Source organism: Macaca mulatta, chromosome 20 (genome assembly GCF_049350105.2).
Source record: "Macaca mulatta isolate MMU2019108-1 chromosome 20, T2T-MMU8v2.0, whole genome shotgun sequence".
Classification (NCBI taxonomy): Eukaryota; Metazoa; Chordata; class Mammalia; order Primates; family Cercopithecidae; genus Macaca; species Macaca mulatta.
The window spans coordinates 4,248,345-4,266,137 of NC_133425.1; the positions used below are offsets into that span (position 1 = coordinate 4,248,345).

Below are 17,793 nucleotides of genomic sequence, written 5' to 3' on the forward strand. Positions count from 1 at the left end.
GTCTTTCTTCCATTTTCCCCTCTAGCCCTCCAGCGGGCCTCTTGCTCGGTTATTTGAGAATGTAACCCATCCGCTGAGCTGATAACCTGGTTAGTGATCAGAGCAGCGAGCGGGGCCCACAGCACATGTCTAAGGGCATGGGGATCAAGGGTATAAAAACAAAAGTTGAAAGTGCTTTATGTCCAAATATTTCATTTCTCTTATTTTTTTTTTTTTTTTTTTTTTTGAGACGGAGTCTCACGCTGTTGCCCAGGCTGGAGTGCAGTGGCGCGATCTCGGCTCACTGCAAGCTCCGCCTCCCGGGTTCCCGCCATTCTCCTGCCTCAGCCTCCTCATTTCTCTTATAAATAAAGGGTCTGGATGCCATGGTTAAGGCCATCCTCAGTGTATGGCTCTTCAAAATTCTGATACTGTCTCAAAAGTCTTTTTTTTTTTGAGACGGAGTTTCGTTCTTGTTGCCCAGGCTGGAGTGCAATGGCACTTTCCGCCTCCTGGGTTCGAGCGATTATCCTGCCTCAGCCTCCCGAGTAGCTGAGTTTACAGGCATGCACCACCACGCCCAGCTAATTTTCTATTTTTAGTAGAGACGGGTTTCTCCATGTTGGTCAGGCTGGTCTGGAACCCCAGACCTCAGGTGATCCGCCCACCTCGGCCTCCCAAAGTGCTGGGATTACAGGCGTGAGCCACCGAGTTCGGCCTCTCAAAAGTCTTCAGAAGTCAAATTTTCAACTTGACAGATCCAGGGGTCAGGCTGGCTGTGCGCACCAGGGAAGCAGCGGTGTGGATCGATATTGGACCCGAGGGTCACATGCAAAGGCTGTGAATCATCCCCACGGGACAGGAGAGCTTCCTCCACCCCCACCCGCGCTGGGCCCTGAGAGGAAGCTCCTGTTCTTTCCAGCTTTGCCTGCACCCCACCCGCCAGTTTCTGTGCAGCCTCAACAACTTAATAAAGTTCTCTTTGTTCCCTAGGTGGCCTGAGCTCAGGTAATCAGGCAGAAGTTCTATCTCAGTGGGCTCCGCTCCAGCAGCCCAGGACTGGTATCAGGAAGCCAACCTTGACCCTACGGGACCTCAGAGAGCCCGAGACCCACCACCAAGAAGGGCAGTGTACTAGTTCTTTGTGACTGCAGTAACAAATTTATACACATTGAGTGACTTCAAACAACAGAAATTTATTCTTTACAGTTCTGGAGGCTAGAAGTCTAGCCTCCAGGCAGGACCCTGTTCCTGTCACAGGTGCTAGGGGAGGATGCCTCCTGCCTCTCCCAGCTCCTGCTGGCTCCAGGCCCTCTGTGGCTTGTGGCCGTATCACAGGAGTTCCTGCCTCCGTCTTCACATGGCCGCCTTCCCATGTCTGTCTCCAGTCTCCCTCCCTTGTAAGAGGTTGGATTGTCGTTGAATGTAGGACCTGCCTGAAATCTAGGATAGCCTCATTTTGATATCCTTAGTTTAATTACATGTGCAAAGGCCCTTTTATCAAGTGAGGTCGCATTCACAGATTCCAGGGCTTAGTGGGTGGAGGTATTGTTTTGCCTGCCCCCATCCAATCTGGACAGGTAGTGTCCTCTCCCCTGTGGGGCTGGCCTATCTTTCCAGCTGTCTTCCCAGAAAGTAATTTTTTTTTTTTTTTTTTTTTTTTTTTTAGACGGAATCTTGCTCTGTCCCCCAGGCTGGAGTGCAGTGGCACGATCTCGTCTCACTGCAAACTCCCTCTCCCGGGTTCACGCCATTCTCATGCCTCAACCTCCCGATTAGCTGGGACTATAGGCACTCGCCGCCACGCCCGGCTCATTGTTTTGTATTTTTTAAATAGAGATGGGGTTTCACCGTGTTAGCCAGGATGGTCTAGATCTCCTGACCTCATGATCCACCCGCCTCGGCCTCCCAAAGTGCTGGGATTACAGGCGGCCTCCCAAAGTGCTGGGATTACAAGCGTGAGTCACCGCACCCGCCGAACACAATGTGTTTTAAATCTGTCTTGCTGACCTGGAGCCTTGGGTGCCTTTGGGTAGGACCTGATGGCACTAGTACCTTGATAAAGTTCTTACTGGCACCAGAAGAAAAGAGAATAAAGTGACTCCTTCCTCTTCTCTGACTTATGGCCAGGTGCCCATTCCCATTGGCTTGCCGCTCCCCAGCTCCCCGTACTTTATATTGTTGAGGCCTCCTCTCTCAGCTAAGAAACAGGAAGTACACGGACGGATGTGTATTCTTAAAGACAGCATTAGCCATGGGGCCCCCACCCTCAAAAGGGTGGGAGCCACAACTGCTGCTGGTTGAAACTGACAATTTCTACTGATAATAAAGTTAATTGTTACCCAGTCAATGGAGTCTGCCCAGGTTTACAAGTGAAACCTCCATTATGCTTCTGACAAAATATGCTTGCCTTGAGTCAATACCTACTTCGATCCCCAAGGCACTAGCCCAGGGATGTGCCAGGGTTGAAGCAGAACTGTCCCCTCTCTGCTTTACAGCCAGGAGGCACCTGAGGTTTGGGCAGCTGTGACTTGCCCAGGGATCCCTGGGGTGGGGCCCGCATGGGGTTCTGGGAGTCCAGCCCGCTGCCTCCTGCAAGTGGGGAGCAAAGGGCACGTCCCTTGCCAGGGACGCGGCAGTGAGAGTGAGCCAGCAGGTGGAGGGGGCCTCCTCCGTAATCAGATCCAGATGCAGTTCTCTGCAGAGGTTTTCCTGTACTGGGAGCCTCGAATAATTTGGGAAAAGGAGGAACGGGGTGCTGCTTGGGAGGCCCAGAAGGAGAGGCCCTGCCCGGCTGCCTGTCAGGAAAAAGGTTCAGGAGGCTCTCTCAGCCCACCCAGGGGGCTGGCTCCAAAGTCAGGGTCTGGGTTGGTGTCAGGCGTGTCCTGCTCCCTGCTGTGCACTTGGTCAGGTTTGCTCAGCTCCCTGAGCTTGTTCCTGTCGTGAAGGTGGGCAGTGAACCCGTGAGGGTGACGGCCATACCACCGAGATTTAGCTGCACGTTTTGGTCTGGGAGCCAGGGGACCGGCTTCTCTACCTGTAAGATCAGGGTCTCAGCTCCTCCAGGCGCAATGGGTGACTCTGCCCTTGGGGTTCTTAGTGTGCAGTCCCCAAACCCACCCCCGCACCATTCCTGCCTCATGATAGCTCCTGGTAACTTAGTTCCCTTTCTTGGTCGTTGGGCCCCACTTCCCCCTCTTAAGAGCCGCGGGTTAACCCACTTCGACCCTATCCAAGCTGATCCCTGGTTTCTTCTGCCCACCTGAGTCTCCCTGCCCCTCTTTCCTCCTAGACGGAACAAAAACAAGGTCCATTTTGTCGCTCCAGGAAGGGGCTGGTGGAGGGCCGACTTCCTTTCCTCCCAGGGTAGTACAGTGGGGAAGGTTCCCCTCCCCCACCTCTTTCCCCCGACCTGGCGGATGGGGGAGGGGACTTCACTGGATGTGTTAAAGTGCCATTGAGATGGTAACTACACCAGGGGGCTCCCACTTCTCCATATCAATGGCATTCTGGCCCTTGAAGTCTCGGATTCAGCCCCAACCTTAACCCTTCCGTTCCCAAGATCCGGCTGAATCCAGGTGCACGGGGGCCTAGGAGAGGGTCTGGGACCTCCCCAACCCAGGCCTAGCGAGGGCTGAGGACAACAGGTGAATTGCTGCCCATGTGTCCTGGGAATCCTCCCACCGTGGGCAGGTCCCCAACCACCCTCTTCCAGCCTCTCCTAGGCTCTGAGATGTTTCCCCACTTTTACTCTCCCCAAGGGGCTTGGAGAGATACTTTGTTTTATCTTAGAGACCTGGAGTGGGAGTCGGGGTGGGAGGAGGCTGAAGCCACACCAGGCCACAGTGAAGGCAAGTTCAGCGGGTTGGTCCCTGAGGTGGGGGTATGTGTGTCCACTGAGCAGCCGCCACACACGCAGCTGGCTAGTCCCTGGAGTGTTGGCTTGCTTTCCTCCTTGCTCCAATCTGGAGATGTTGGGTCAAAGAGGAATTGGAGTCTTAAAAACCTGGGGTTGGCTGGATGCGGTGGATCACACCTGTAATCCCAGCACTTTGGGAGGCCGAGGCAGGTGGATGACGAGGTCAGGAGTTCGAGACCAGCCTGGCCAATATGGTGAAACCCCGTATATCTAATAAAAATACAAAAATTAGCTGGACATATTGGTGCATGCCTGTAGTTCTAGCTACTCGGGAGGCTGAGGCAGGAGAATCGTTTGAACCCAGGAGGCGGAGGTTGCGAGGTTGCAGTGAGCCAAGATCACGCCACTGCACTCCAGCCTGGGCGTTAGAGCGAGATTCCGTCTCAAAAAACAAAATTTAAAAAACCTGGGGTCGCTGAGCAAGTGTGGCGGCGCTCGCCTGTAATCCTAGCACTTCGGGAGGCTGAGGCGGGCGGATCACCTGAGGTCAGGAGTTCAAGACCAGCCTAACATGGTGAAACCCTGTCTCTACTAAATTAAAAAAAAAAAAATAACTGACTGTGGTGGCACATGCCTGTAATCTCAGCTACTTGGGAAGCTGAGGCAGGAGAATAGCTTGAACCCGGGAGACAGAGGTTTCAGTGAGCTGAGATTGTGCCATTGCACTCCAGCCTGGTCAACAAAAGCGAAACTCACGTCTCAAAAAACAAAAACAAAAAAACCCTGGGGTCCTCTTATGCCCTTTCCAGGCACAATGCTCACCGGATGTGTGCAGCCCGCCACTGGGCTACAACGTAAGGGTTTAGAGCTGCCTGTGGAACCGCAGGGCCCGATGGCAAGTGGACCAGCTGTCCCGGTTTCCCTGGGATGCAGGACCCAATATTCAAACTGGGAATGTCCCTCGAAAAAGTGGGATGAGCCGATCACCTTAGGCCCTAGGAAGAGGAGGATTGGTTCTGGCCTAGGGGAGAGAATAGCCCCTAGGATGGGGCTGCAGGGTGGGGGGCCTTCCAGAGAGCCAGGCTTGCTGCTGCCTCCTGACAGCTGCCCAAACCTGTGCGACTGGATTCCTGGAGGCCCCTGGAAGGCTGCGAGGGAGCCCACTGACCGGCTTGCCTCCATCTGCAATTCTTCGCTCTCCCCACCCCCACCCTGTGAAATCCAAGCCCCGGGGGCTGGGTGAGCTAGACAAACCCACCACAAGATTCCCTGAGTCCATCGACAGCCATTTTCCAGCCCCTGTCATCACCCCCCATTCTCCAGACTCTGTGGGGCCACCAGGTCAGCCCCTCATACCGGAAGAGCCCCCCTCAGTGGAAAGGGGTGGTGAAGAGGAGGTGAGGCTTCTGTTTACCTTACAGACCAGCTGATTGGCGCTGGCCTCAGTCTCTGTGTTTGCAGAGGAGGATCTTAAGTTGTTTTGGGTCAAGGCCCCTTTGCAAATCTGAAGGAAAGTATAAATCTCTCTTCCAAAAGTATCATTTTTTTTTTTTTTTTTAAATAGAAACAGGGGGCCGGGCGCGGTGGCTCAAGCCTGTAATCCCAGCACTTTGGGAGGCCGAGACGGGCGGATCACGAGGTCAGGAGATCGAGAGACGATCCCGGCTAACACGGTGAAACCCCGTCTCTACTAAAAAATACAAAAAAATAGCCGGGCGAGGTGGCGGGCGCCTGTAGTCCCAGCTACTCGGGAGGCTGAGGCAGGAGAATGGCGTAAACCCGGGAGGCGGAGCTTGCAGTGAGCTGAGATCCGGCCACTGCACTCCAGCCTGGGTGACAGAGCAAGACTCCGTCTCAAAAAAAAAAAATAAAAAAATAAAAAAATAAAATAAATAGAAACAGGGTCTCACCTAGGATGGACTGCAGTGGCATAATCATAGCTCACTACTCCTGGGCTCAAGAGACCCTGCCACCTCAGCCTCCTGAGTAGCTGGGACTACAGACAGGAACCACCTCACTCAGCTAATTTTTGTATTTTGTTTGTTTGTTTGTTTTAGAAATGGGGTCTCACTATGTTGCCCAGGCTGGTCTCAAGCTCCTGGCCTTAAGCAATCCTCCCACCTTGGCCTCTTAAGCGCTGGGATTACGGGTGTAAGCCTCAGTGCCCAGACCCAAAAGATGCTAAAACCTTTCACAGAAGTGGTGCTCATACTCCTGGATTTGAACCCTGAACGCTCCTTGAGGTTAGAGCCCTTTATACATAATGTCCCACCGAATAGGTGAGGGGCACTGAGCAGGGGCGTGCCTGGCCACTGGCTCCCTGAAGGCAGTGCCGTGAAGTGGTGCAGCCACCAGATGTGTGTGGTGGGCACCCCAGCCCTGCCCGCACTGGCCAGTGGGCTCCAGCACACCCTAGCCCTCCCAGCACCAGGCGAGTGAGAGGCAGTCCCAGGTGAGGGCCCACTCTGAGGATCCTCTGTACCTCCCTGGAAAGTGTGTGAATAGAGGGAATCTTCCTCACATCGCCTTTTCTTTTTCTTTTTCTTTTCTTTTCTTTTTTTTTTTTTTTGAGACAGAGTCTCCCACTGTCACCTGGGCTGGAGTGCAGTGGTGCGATCTCGGCTCACTGCAACCTATGCCTCCTGGGTTCAAGCGATTCTTCTGCCTCAGCCTCCCAAGTAGCTGGGATTACAGGCGCCCGCCACGACAGCCAGCTAATTTTTTTTTCCGAGACGGAATCTCACTGTGTCGCCAGGCTGGAGTGGAGTGGTGCGATCTTGGCTCACTGCAACCTCCGCCTCCTGGGTTCAAGTGATTCTTCTGCCTCAGCCTCCAGAGTAGCGAGTAGCTGGGACTACAAGCTCGTGCCACCATGCCCAGCTAACTTTTGTATTTTTAGTAGAGACAGGGTTTCACCATGTTGGCCAGGATGGTCTCGATCTCTTGACCTCCTGATCTGCCTGCCTCGGCCTCTCAAAGTGCTGGGATACCTAATTTTTTTGTATTTTTAGTACAGATGGGGTTCACCATGTTGGCCAGGCTGCTCTCAAACTCCTGCCCTGGTAACTCACCCGCCTTGGCCTCCCAAAGCGCTGGGATTACAGGCGTGAGTCACCGCACCCGGCCGTCACACCCCCTTTTCAGACAACAATCTTCAGAGGTTCTTAGCACCTGGGCAGGGGCTTGAGGGAGTTCATGAATACTCCCCCACAAATGAGGGGCACATTTTTGTGGGTGCTTTTTCTGTGAGTCCCATGGGGTTTCTCAAGTGGGTCTTTGACCAAAGGAGGTTAAGGACCTTGACCTTCCATGATCTGTCCCAGATAGGGGTCAGGATTTGAGCTTCGGTCACTGGGACTCCCAGGCTGTCTCCGTGAGTGGAATCACAGGCTCTGAGGGAGTTTTTCCAGAGGAAAGGATTTCCTGCACACTGGAAGGCAGGTCTTGGGGACACTTGAGTCCCCGGACTTAACTCCCGTGCCCACCTCTGGGGTGTCTTGTCCCGGGAGGCCTGACTGGCCACTCACTCACCCACTCATGGAAGATAACTGTATCCTGGGCTGCGCCTCACCCTGGGTTCCAGCCCAAGCCCCTCCCACCTCCATCCCCCTTCCTGAGGGTCCCCCATCTTCACAACAGGCCCCTTATCCTCTGGCCTCTGGAGACCTTAGGCAGCTCAGCTCAACCTTGGTTTCAGCAGCGGGGGTGGCAAGAGCGCACCTGAGCTGAGGTTGAAGGGGGGGTAGTTTTCTAGGCCGTTGCCAGGGTGATGCCACCTGAGCTGGGTGCCAGGCACCTGTTGTCCGGGGAACAGTACGGGCGGGGCTCTTCCCCTGGGAGCTAGCAGGGCCACTGGGCTGAGACGGGGATGGATCAGATTCCTGAGAGTCCCAGGCGGGTGGGGGTGTGTGATACTCGGGGAGCTGGGGCATGTTTGCATCACGAAACTGGGCTGGGGGAGAGCAGAGGCGGCCGGAGGGGCTGTGGGAGGAGGAGGCTCAGGAAGGCAGGCCAACGCCCCCTGTGTGTGTTTCTGTCCTGAGCCTGTTACTTTTTTGGCCCCCAATCCCTCTCTTCTTCCTCAGCTTGTCCTCCATCTTCCCCTCCTTTACCCTTGGTTCCCACATGCACAGATGCTATGGATGCTTTTCCTCCCCTGACTCAGTCGTGGCGTCCCCCACTGACCCCCCAGGCCCCTCATCCACCCGCTGCCCATGAATCCCCAGCCCCGCACCCTCCCCATGGCTCAGCTCTCCCCTATCCTGGCCTCCCTGCACTTCACTCTGCTCCTCCCCTACCTGGGCCTTAAAACCCCGCCTGCAGCTGAGAGCCTGCAGAGTCCTCAGGTGGCACTGTCAGAGTCGCTTGGTGGGAACCTGTGCCAGCCCGCAGGGGACGCAGATGTCCTCAGCCTGGCAGTGCATCCGGAGGGCCCGTGTGAGCTCAGCCCAGGTGTGACAGCAGGGTGGCAAGAGCAGCAGCACCCTCACGGCATTTGATGGGCAGAGGCCCCTCAAGGTGACACCCACCACTCAGCTGAGTGGGACCAGGAGTCTGCTTTGTACTCTGCAAGGACCAGAGACACCTGCAAGAGGCACGGAGAGGAGGAGCCTTTCAAGAGGTTCACAGAACTGAGGACTGGCCTGGCCTGGGGACACCAACAAGCCTTCCCCTCCTGCTGGGCACGGAGACACCCACCCAGCACACCAGACACACCCTTTGAGTCACCTAGGCTGCCTGGGGCTGAGAAGACCTAACCGAGGGGCCAGATGGCTTCGACTGGCTTAGAACTGCTGGGCATGACCCTGGCTGTGCTGGGCTGGCTGGGGACCCTGGTGTCCTGTGCCCTGCCCCTGTGGAAGGTGACCGCCTTCATCGGCAACAGCATCGTAGTGGCCCAGGTGGTGTGGGAGGGGCTGTGGATGTCCTGCGTGGTGCAGAGCACGGGCCAGATGCAGTGCAAGGTGTACGACTCGCTGCTGGCACTGCCACAGGACCTGCAGGCTGCACGTGCCCTCTGTGTCATCGCCCTCCTGCTGGCCCTGCTTGGCCTCCTGTTGGCCATCACAGGTGCCCAGTGTACCACATGTGTGGAGGATGAAGGTGCCAAGGCCCGTATCATGCTCACCGCGGGAGTCATCCTCCTCCTCGCTGGCATCCTGGTGCTCATCCCTGTGTGCTGGACGGCGCACGCCATCATCCAGGACTTCTACAACCCCCTGGTGGCTGAGGCCCTCAAGCGGGAGCTGGGAGCCTCCCTCTACCTGGGCTGGGCGGCAGCCGCACTGCTTATGCTGGGCGGGGGGCTCCTCTGCTGCACGTGCCCCCCGCCCCAGGTCGAGCGGCCCCGTGGACCGAGGCTGGGCTACTCCATCCCCTCCCGCTCAGGCGCGTCTGGACTGGACAAGAGGGACTACGTGTGAGGCAGAGGCTTCCCCTGGGAGCCCGCTGCTCCCCACTGCTCCGCACCTTCCACCTTGGCCTGGTGACCAGATGCCCTGCTCCACCACAACCTCCTTCCCCAGGAAAACCCACTTTCCAAAAGCCTAAGCTATACCTGGCCGCAGGGCTGGGTCAGCTGGCCTGGCTGAGCTCTTCTCAATGGGGTCCCCTTTGATGTTCTCCCCCAAGCTGGGCAGCCTAGAGGTGTTGGGCACCCTGGCCTGCCCCCGCCTCCCCGGTAGTTGTTTCCTTCCGTTGCCCAGGATACTGGCTGGCCTTCCTTCTCTTCTGAGCCCTCCCCTGTCCCAGGAACCCTGACCTCACCGAAAGGGCAACAGCTCATTGGCTCCAAAACCAAGGAGCAGACCATGCCCTCCCAACCCTGGAGTTGGCAGGGAGGGCCTGCCCATCACCTCCCCTCCCCAACACCCCCACCCGCGAGTTGGAAATAAAGAGCATTTGTAACTGGGCTCCCTCTAATCTGTGTGCCGCCACTAGGGCTGGGCAGGGACAGCCAGGTAGCCTCCCTTGGTGGCTGTCAGGCCAAGGTCTGGCTCCAGGTTCTGCCTGGTAGGTATGCTCACTCAAGCCATGGGCAGAGGAGATCATGACTCACTTATGCCCACCTCTTCCCCTAGCCAGGGTGGGCACTCAGTAACCCCCTGCAACACCAAATGCACTAACAAAACATGCTTTATTTGGTAAAAATGTGAGTGTAAAGGGGCGGGCAGGGCAGAAGGGTGCAGTGTTGGAGGTGGAGGTGGGGGTCTACATAGCTGGGACCTGGCCCCGGGGGTGGACGTCCTATCAGGATGGAAGAGCCAGAGGTCAGAAGTTCTGGGGGTGGGCAGTCCTTTGTTAGCAGGTCACTCGCTTTTCCAGGGGGTGATGAGAGGAGCTCCGGAGGCCCAAGTAGGATGGGGGGCAGCTGTCCAGTGACGTTTAGGGAAGCCCAGCCCCCAGCAGCAGCAGGAACTCTTGGGGACAGTCTGTCTTGTTGCAAAGGCCAGCACAGCAAGCAGCCCCCACGTTAGTTCCACAGCTCGACTGGCTTCTAAGATGGGCATGTCAAGATCCAAAATCTCAAAGCATCCCCTCTTTGGCTCCATCATCCAAGGGTGAGAAACAGCAGAGCCTAAGTGGGAGTCTGAGCCATCTGGTTCAGTTTTCAAATGAATTTTAAATACCCTCAGTCAAAAGAAAAACAGCAGAAGGCAGAAACAAAAGATACCAACCTATCCCAAAGCTGTTGGACTTCTGGATGGCTCTAGTGCCAGCGGAGCCCCCATTCCCCTCCACGTCAGACGTAATTCTTGGTGGGGTACTCAGAGGGCCCCCGAGAGATGGCAGGGGCAGATGTCGAGTAGCGGGCCATGTAATGGCTCGGGCCCCGGGACCCCCCTGAGGGGCAAGTGCAGCACAGCAGCCCCCCACCCAGCAACAAAAGGCCTGAGGCTGCCCAGCCCAAGTAGAGGGAGGCCCCCAGCTCCCGCTTTTGGGCCTCAGCCACCAGGGGGTTATAGAAGTCTCGGATGATGGCATGCGCCGTCCAGCACACGGGGATTAGCGTCAGGACCCCTGAGATGACAAAGACAATCCCAGAGGTGAGCACCAGGCGGGCTTTGGAATCCTTCTCCTCCACACAGGTGGTACACTTGGCCCCAGCAAGGTAGACCAGCAAGCCGAACAGGGCCACGAGGAGGGCAATGACACAGAGGGCACGTGCAGCCTGCAGGTCCTGCGGCAGTGCCAGCAGTGAGTCGTACACCTTGCACTGCATCTGGCCGGTGCTCTGCACCACGCAGGACATCCACAAGCCCTCCCACACCACCTGGGCCACCACGATGCTGTTGCCGATGAAAGCGGTCACTTTCCACATGGGCAGGGCGCAGGAAACCAGGCCATTCACCCAGCCCAGCAGTGTCAGGACGACTCCCAGGATCTGCATTCCGGCAGAGGCCATGGCGAGGTTGAAGGAGCTGCACTGTATTTGGGACAGAAGCACAGCAAGGTGAGGCCTGGCAGGCCCAGACCTCAGGCCACATGTGGACAGGACACTAGGGGCATACACCATGGAAAGTGGTCATCACATCCCGGAACTCGGTCAAGACATGCTCCCTGAGCCTCACTTCTCATGGGCAAAATGAACACTTAATGCTTTAGCATTTATTATTCTTTCTAGTTATGTGATAGGCACTGGCTCATAACAGTGAATGTGCAAGCAGCCCTGCCCTGGCTATTCTGAGTGCAAATGAAAAATAACAGGATGAAACCTATGCAATGACAGTCCAAGGCCAGAGCCAGTGATCAGGCTGCAAGGCAGCAAAAAGCAGGATGAGAAGACAGTGTGATTTCCAAGCAATCTCCGTGTAGAATGGTTCAGTTCTAGCCCTGAGTTTAAGGCTCAAAACTTGTCCATTTCTTTTTGTTGTTGTTGTTTGAGACAAGGAGTCTCGCTCAGTGGCCCAGGCTAGAGTGCAGTGGTGTAATCTCGGCTCACTGCAACCTGTGCCTCCCAGGTTCAAGTGATTCTCCTGCCTCAGCCTCCCAAGTAGCTGCGATTACAGCTGCACACCACCACGCCCGGATAATTTTTTTTTTTTTTTTTTTTTTTGAGAGGGAGTCTCGCTCTGTCGCCCAGGCTGGAGTGCAGTGGTGCGATCTCGGCTCACTGCAAGCTCCTCCTTCTGGGTTCACATCATTCTCCTGCCTCAGCCTCCCGAGTAGCTGGGACTACAGGCGCCCGACACCATGCCCAGCTAATTTTTTGTATTTTTAGTAGAGGCGGGGTTTCACTGTGTTAGCCAGGATGGTCTCGATCTCCTGACCTCGTGATCTGCCCGCCTCGGCCTCCCAAAGTCCTGGGATTGCAGGCATGAGCCACCGCACCTGGCCTTAATTTTTGTATTTTTAGTAGAGATGGGGTTTCACCAAGTTGGCCAGGCTGGTCTTGAACTCGTGACCTCAGGTGATCCGCCTGCCTCAGCCTCCCAAAGTTCTGGGATTACAGGTGTGAGCCATCGCACCGGACCAAAACTTGTTAATTTCAACACTAAGATTGAAGATCCCAAGCTTCCTCCCACCACCCAACATTCCTCACAACTTGGTTCCACACCCTAGGCTGGCAGACACCAGGGGCAGGAGAGATGAAGAAAAACATCATTAATCCTCCACCTAAAAGCAGTTCCTTCCCCAAAGTCACTCAATGACTCCCTGGTCCCACCCTTCTGACCTCCCCTAGGGGCTGGAGAGCATAGCCTCAAAACTTGAGGGCCTTTTCCTGTGAATTCTAGACCAAATGCTGTGCTAGATTCCCCTCGACAGCAGTTCTCCCACCACCACCTGGCCTGCACCTGTGTCCCCTCATATCCCAGGCAGTGTTGGAGGTCGCGGAGGGGGTCATCTCTGACCAGGGCTTCCCACTGCTGGGGCCTCCCACTGCCCAGAGTTCTTCCATTGTACAGCTTGGACCTAAACTTATCCCGGCCAGCAGTGGCCGGAGGGCAGGCTCTACTCATTAGCCGGGAGTCCCAGGCCTGGGCAGAGCAGGTCACCTTGGGGAGACTGGCTGGGGCAGGCTGCCCCAACGCCCAGGTCCGGCCGTTAGGCTTCTGGCTGAGCTAGGGTCGGGGCCACGCTGGTCTAGGCGCCCCAAGCCTCTCCCCTGTGAGTGTGCCCCTGCCCCTTTCTTTTCCATGCACTGCAGGCCCGACTCTGTCCGAGGGCGCCCGGGCCCACCCGACCCCTCCAGCCTGGGAGCCGCTCGCCCAGGAAGGGTTCTATAGCTGCAGTGGCCGCAAGGTCTGCTCCCCCAAGCGAGGGGGAAGGGGGAGGGGAGCCCCGCCCCGAAAGGCAAGACAGGTGGGGGAGGGGCGCGCGGGGTTTCGGTGTCTTTGTCCCTGGGGAGGGGGGAGGGGCGTTTAACCCTTGGGAGCCTCGAAGGACCCGATCACCTCGGCGGCTTGGGCGCAGACCGCCCGACCCCCTGAGGGACTCGCGCATCCAGGTGGCCGCAGCCCGAGTTCGCACGCACCCCTACCCACGCCGCCAGCACCCTGCACCCGGCCCCAAGAGGCGTCTCTCCAACACTCACACTTGCCCGGGACTCACCTGCGAAGACAATAAGGGAAATTCCTAGGCCGAGTGTCGGGATAGGGCGGAGGCGGGGGTCTTAAAGAAGCGGTGACGTCACTGGACCACCGCCCCGGAGGAGGGGCAGAGACCCTGTCCCCGACGGCAGCGGACGTGCGAATCCCAGGCTTGTCAGAGGGGGGCGCTGGAGGCTGAGGTAGCTGCCAGACTCACCCAGGGTGAGGGCGCCAGGCTTAGGGAAGAACAGAGCTTGAGTCTCCGCTTTGCCACTTAAGCAGCGCGATGACATGGGGAACTCACCTAACCTACCCGAGCCTTCGTTCCCTACTCCGTAAAATGGAGATAAGTCTGCATTTTATTATGTAACTACGTCCTAAGTTACAAATTACAGGGCAAACTATTGGTATTATTTTAGAGAAATATTTTCACTGTGTCACCCAGGCTGGAGTGCAGTGGTGCGATCACGGCTCACTGCAGCCTCGACCTTCCAGGCTCAAGCGATCCTCCCGCTTCAGCCTCCTGAGTAGCTCGGACTACAGGCGGCACACGCCACCGCGCCCAGCTAATTTATGTTTTGTACAGACAGGGTCTTGCTATATTGCCCAGGCGTCTCGAACTCTGGGGCTCAAGCGATCCGCCCACCTTGGCCTCGCACTGCGCTGGGATTACCGGCTTGAGCCACCGCGCCCGGCCAGATAATATTATTTTTATGTTGTTATGATTTTTTTTGTTGTTTTTTGTAAAGAGTCTAGCTCTGTCGCCCAGGCTGGAGTGCAGTGGCACGATCTCTGCTCGCTGCAAGCTCCGCCTTCCGGGTTCACGCCATTCTCCTGCCTCAGCCTCCCAAGTAGCTGGGACTATAGGCGCCCACCACCACGCCTGACTAATTTTTTGTATTTTTAGTAGAGATGGGGTTTCACCATGTTAGCCAGGATGGTCTCGATCTCCTGACCTCTGATCCGCCCGCCTCAGCCTCCCAAAGTGCTGGGATTACAGGCCTGAAACACAGCGCCCGGCCTATTTTGATTTTTTGAGATGGGGGCCCTTTCTGTCGCCCAGTCTGGAGTGAAATGGCGCTATCTCAGCTGACTGCAACCTCCGTCTCCCGGGTTCCAGCAATTCTTCTGCCTCAGTCTCCCAAGTAGCTGAGATTACAGGTGCCCACCACCACGCCCAGCTAATTTCTTTCTTTTTTTATTTTTGGTTTTAGTAAAGACGGGGTTTCACCATGTTGGCCAGGCTGGTCTCGAACTCCTGACCTCAGGTTTAATTGTTATACCCCCAGGGGCCTTAAGAAAGCTGCAGTGGCCAGGCTAGTCTGGGCAACATAGTGAGACCCTGGTCTCTACAAAAAATACAAAAATTAGTCGTGTGTGCTGGCGCAGTGCCTGTGGTCCCTACTTGGGAGGCTGAGGTGGGAGACTCGAGCCCAGAGAGCCGTGATCGTACCACTGCACTCCAGGCTGAACAAGAGGAAGACGCGATCTCAAGGGGAGGAAAAAAAAAGGAAGCTGCAGTGATCTCTGCATGGATTGTTCATGTGTCTGATTTTATTTATTTATTTATTTATTTATTTATTTATTTATTTGAGAAGGACTCTCTATCGCCCAGGCTGGAGTGTAGTGGCGCCATCTCGGCTCACTGCAACTTCCGCCTCCCGGGTTCAAGCGATTCTCCTGCCTCAGCCTCTTGAGTAACTAGGATTACAGGCGCGCGTTGCCACGCCCGGCTAATTTTTGTATTTTGAGTAGAGACGGCGTTTCATCACGTTGGTCAGGCTGCTCTCGAACTCCTGACCTCCTAATCCGCCTGCCTCAGCCTCCCAAATTGATGGGATTAAAGGCGTGAGCCACCGCGCCCGGCCGTTCATGTCTGATTTCTATATGAGATGCCGAAGAGAGCACTCGTGTCTGATTTTTTATTTCCCCACCCCACGCGCGCTGGACTAGATCACCTGCTGGGCAAGGGAGGGGTCTGCGTCCCTGCGGGGTCCTGGCAGCTCCCGCACCAGGACTTTGTTGAATGAATGACTGAACTGAGCGGGCCCCGCGGGGCGGGGCGTCCCGCAGCCAAACTCAAGGCGGGCGGAGGCGAGAGCTCCGCCCCGGAAGGCGGGGGCGGAGGCGGGGCGGCGGCCGTGGGTCCCTGCCGGCCGGCGGCGGGCGCAGACAGCGGCGGGTGCGGGACGTGCACTATGGCTCGGGGTTCGCTGCGCCGGTTGCTGCGGCTCCTCGTGCTGGGGCTCTGGCTGGCGTTGCTGCGCTCCGTGGCTGGGGAGCAAGCGCCAGGTACGCGGGACTTGGGGGTCGGAGAACCCCGATCCGGGGCTCGGGAGCCGGATTGGGTGCCTGGAGAACAGCGCGGAACTGGGGAAACAGGCGGATGTGGGTATCTGGGTTCAGGTGGCCTTCTAACAGCTCGCTCCCGGCTGTGGGAACTTCCATCACTCTCCAAGTTTCATTCACAATCCGGGCCTCAGTTTCTCCCACCGTCCAATTGGGGTTGGGGTGGGTTCTTCGGTTCCGAAAGTCCGAAAGTACTTGGAAGTGGAGAGAGAAAGTAAGTGAGGGCGGGATGTTTAGTCTAGGAAGGGGCACGCCCCCAGCCTGGTCAGTACAGGGTCTAACTAGCCCCAGTGACCGACGAGTTGGGGAGGCCGTCGAGAGGCACTAGGGTCTGTGCCCTCTATACCATGTGGGGTGCCCCCTTCCATCCGGTGACTTCAGTGCCCAGCTATGCGGGGGGAGGGACCGGGGTCGGGCCCGGTGCCCAGGAGTGAGTCACTCGCCGGCGGCAGGGGGGTTGTGGGGACCTGACCCCCCCCCACCCCCAGCGTCCCGCGCTACGCCCTCCCTCCCGGAGCTGCCGTGTCCCGGTCGGGCCGTGCGGTCACCTGTGAGGAATGCGCGGGGAGGGCGCCAGTGACTCACGTTATTCGAGCCGGCCGACCCTGACCTCAGACCCCAGAATAGCCGAGTCCCGCCCCCAGCCTCTGACCCGAGGCCCCCTCCCCAGGCACCGCCCCCTGCTCCCGCGGCAGTTCCTGGAGCGCGGACCTGGACAAGTGCATGGACTGCGCGTCTTGCAGGGCGCGACCGCACAGCGACTTCTGCCTGGGCTGTGAGTGGGGGGCAGGGCCAGTGGCCAGCGGACCCCAGACTGGGAGAGAGGGTGGCTGGTGCGGAGAGGGGGGCCGAGAGCTTTGCATCGGGGAAGTCAATCGGGAGAAGGTGGGAGTTGGAAGGTGGCCCGGGTCAGGGAGGAGGCCACGGTTGGGAGAAGGCTGAAGGCTCAGTCTTAGGGGGCGGGGCTGGCCTGGAGAGGGGCGAGGTCTGACTCCGAGTCCCGCCCCCAGGCGCTGCGGCACCTCCTGCCCCCTTCCGGCTGCTTTGGCCCATCCTTGGGGGCGCTCTGAGTCTGACCTTCGTGCTGGGGCTGCTTTCTGGCTTTCTGGTCTGGAGACGATGCCGCAGGAGAGAGAAGTTCACCAGTAAGTGCGCCCTGGCCTGCCCAGCCCTGTCAGCACTCGACCTTTTCTCTGCCCCTGACGACCCCACCTCTTATCTTGCAGCCCCCATAGAGGAGACCGGCGGAGAGGGCTGCCCAGCTGTGGCGCTGATCCAGTGACAATGTGCCCCCTGCCAGCCGGGGCTCGCCCACTCATCATTCATTCATCCATTCTAGAGCCAGTCTCTGCCTCCCAGACGCGGCAGGAGCCAAGCTCCTCCAACCACAAGGGGGGTGGGGGGCGGTGAATCACCTCTGAGGCCTGGGCCCAGGGTTCAGGGGAACCTTCCAAGGTGTCTGGTTGCCCTGCCTCTGGCCCCAGAACAGAAAGGGAGCCTCACGCTGGCTCACACAAAACAGCTGACACTGACTAAGGAACGGCAGCATTTGCACGGGGGGGGTGTCCTCCTTCCTAGAGGCCCTGGGGGCCAGGCTGACTTGGGGGGCAGACTTGACACTAGGCCCCACTCACTCAGATGTCCTGAAATTCCACCATGGGGGTCACCCTGGGGGGTTAGGGACCTATTTTTAACACTAGGGGGCTGGCCCACTAGGAGGGCTGGCCCTAAGATACCGACCCCCCCAACTCCCTAAAGAGGGGAGGAGATATTTATTTTGGGGAGAGTTTGGAGGGGAGGGAGAATTTATTAATAAAAGAATCTTTAACTTTAAATGGTTTGGAGAGGCAGTGATCCCCGACTGACTCCCCTGAGCTGGAGGGAGGGAGTGAGTCAGCCAGCCGCGGGGGCGGGGGTGAGGCTCTGACTCACACATTCTCAATGCCTGGAACTCAGCCGGCCAGGACCTGGCTGGCCCTAACAGTTTTCCAGGGAAGATCTTGAGGAGAAACCCCAGCATCCCGCACCTCTGCCCTCTCCACCATCCCCAAAAGCCCCAGGTTCTAGACTGAAGCC

At 57.3% G+C, this 17,793-nt stretch overlaps 3 protein-coding genes across 4 annotated transcripts; 2 read left to right on the forward strand and 1 right to left on the reverse strand.

The window, feature by feature from the left end:
• Positions 1-8,607: 8,607 nt before the first annotated feature.
• CLDN9 (claudin 9) lies at positions 8,608-9,261 on the forward strand. The gene has a single exon (NM_001193829.2). The coding sequence runs from the start codon at positions 8,608-8,610 to the stop codon at positions 9,259-9,261; it is 654 nt and encodes a 217-aa protein (NP_001180758.1).
• A 698-nt stretch (positions 9,262-9,959) lies between these two features.
• CLDN6 (claudin 6) lies at positions 9,960-13,425 on the reverse strand. 2 transcript variants are annotated; one of them, XM_077983586.1, is made up of 2 exons: positions 13,391-13,425; positions 9,960-11,264 (listed from the first exon to the last, which is right to left on the reverse strand). In XM_077983586.1, exon 2 carries the CDS (start codon positions 11,241-11,243, stop codon positions 10,581-10,583), a length of 663 nt encoding a protein of 220 aa, XP_077839712.1. In that variant the 5' UTR covers positions 11,244-11,264; positions 13,391-13,425; the 3' UTR covers positions 9,960-10,580. The 2 variants fall into 2 exon arrangements, with proteins under 2 accessions (XP_077839712.1, NP_001180762.1); NM_001193833.1 differs by having other exon boundaries at positions 10,459-11,259; positions 13,391-13,416.
• A 2,058-nt stretch (positions 13,426-15,483) lies between these two features.
• TNFRSF12A (TNF receptor superfamily member 12A) lies at positions 15,484-17,552 on the forward strand. The gene is made up of 4 exons (XM_001089176.5): positions 15,484-15,660; positions 16,388-16,492; positions 16,728-16,862; positions 16,944-17,552. Exons 1-4 carry the CDS (start codon positions 15,567-15,569, stop codon positions 16,997-16,999), a joined length of 390 nt encoding a protein of 129 aa, XP_001089176.1. The 5' UTR covers positions 15,484-15,566; the 3' UTR covers positions 17,000-17,552.
• The last annotated feature ends 241 nt before the right edge of the window (positions 17,553-17,793 follow it).

Coding starts and splice junctions, on each gene's coding strand:
- CLDN6 (XM_077983586.1), bottom strand. CDS start 11,243: ATGGCCTCTGCCGGAATGCAGATCCTGGGAGTCGTCCTGACACTGCTG.
- TNFRSF12A (XM_001089176.5), top strand. CDS start 15,567: ATGGCTCGGGGTTCGCTGCGCCGGTTGCTGCGGCTCCTCGTGCTGGGG. Junction 16,493..16,727: donor CAGCGACTTCTGCCTGGGCT/GTGAGTGGGGGG, acceptor TCCCGCCCCCAG/GCGCTGCGGCACCTCCTGCC. Junction 16,863..16,943: donor CAGGAGAGAGAAGTTCACCA/GTAAGTGCGCCC, acceptor CTTATCTTGCAG/CCCCCATAGAGGAGACCGGC.
- CLDN9 (NM_001193829.2), top strand. CDS start 8,608: ATGGCTTCGACTGGCTTAGAACTGCTGGGCATGACCCTGGCTGTGCTG.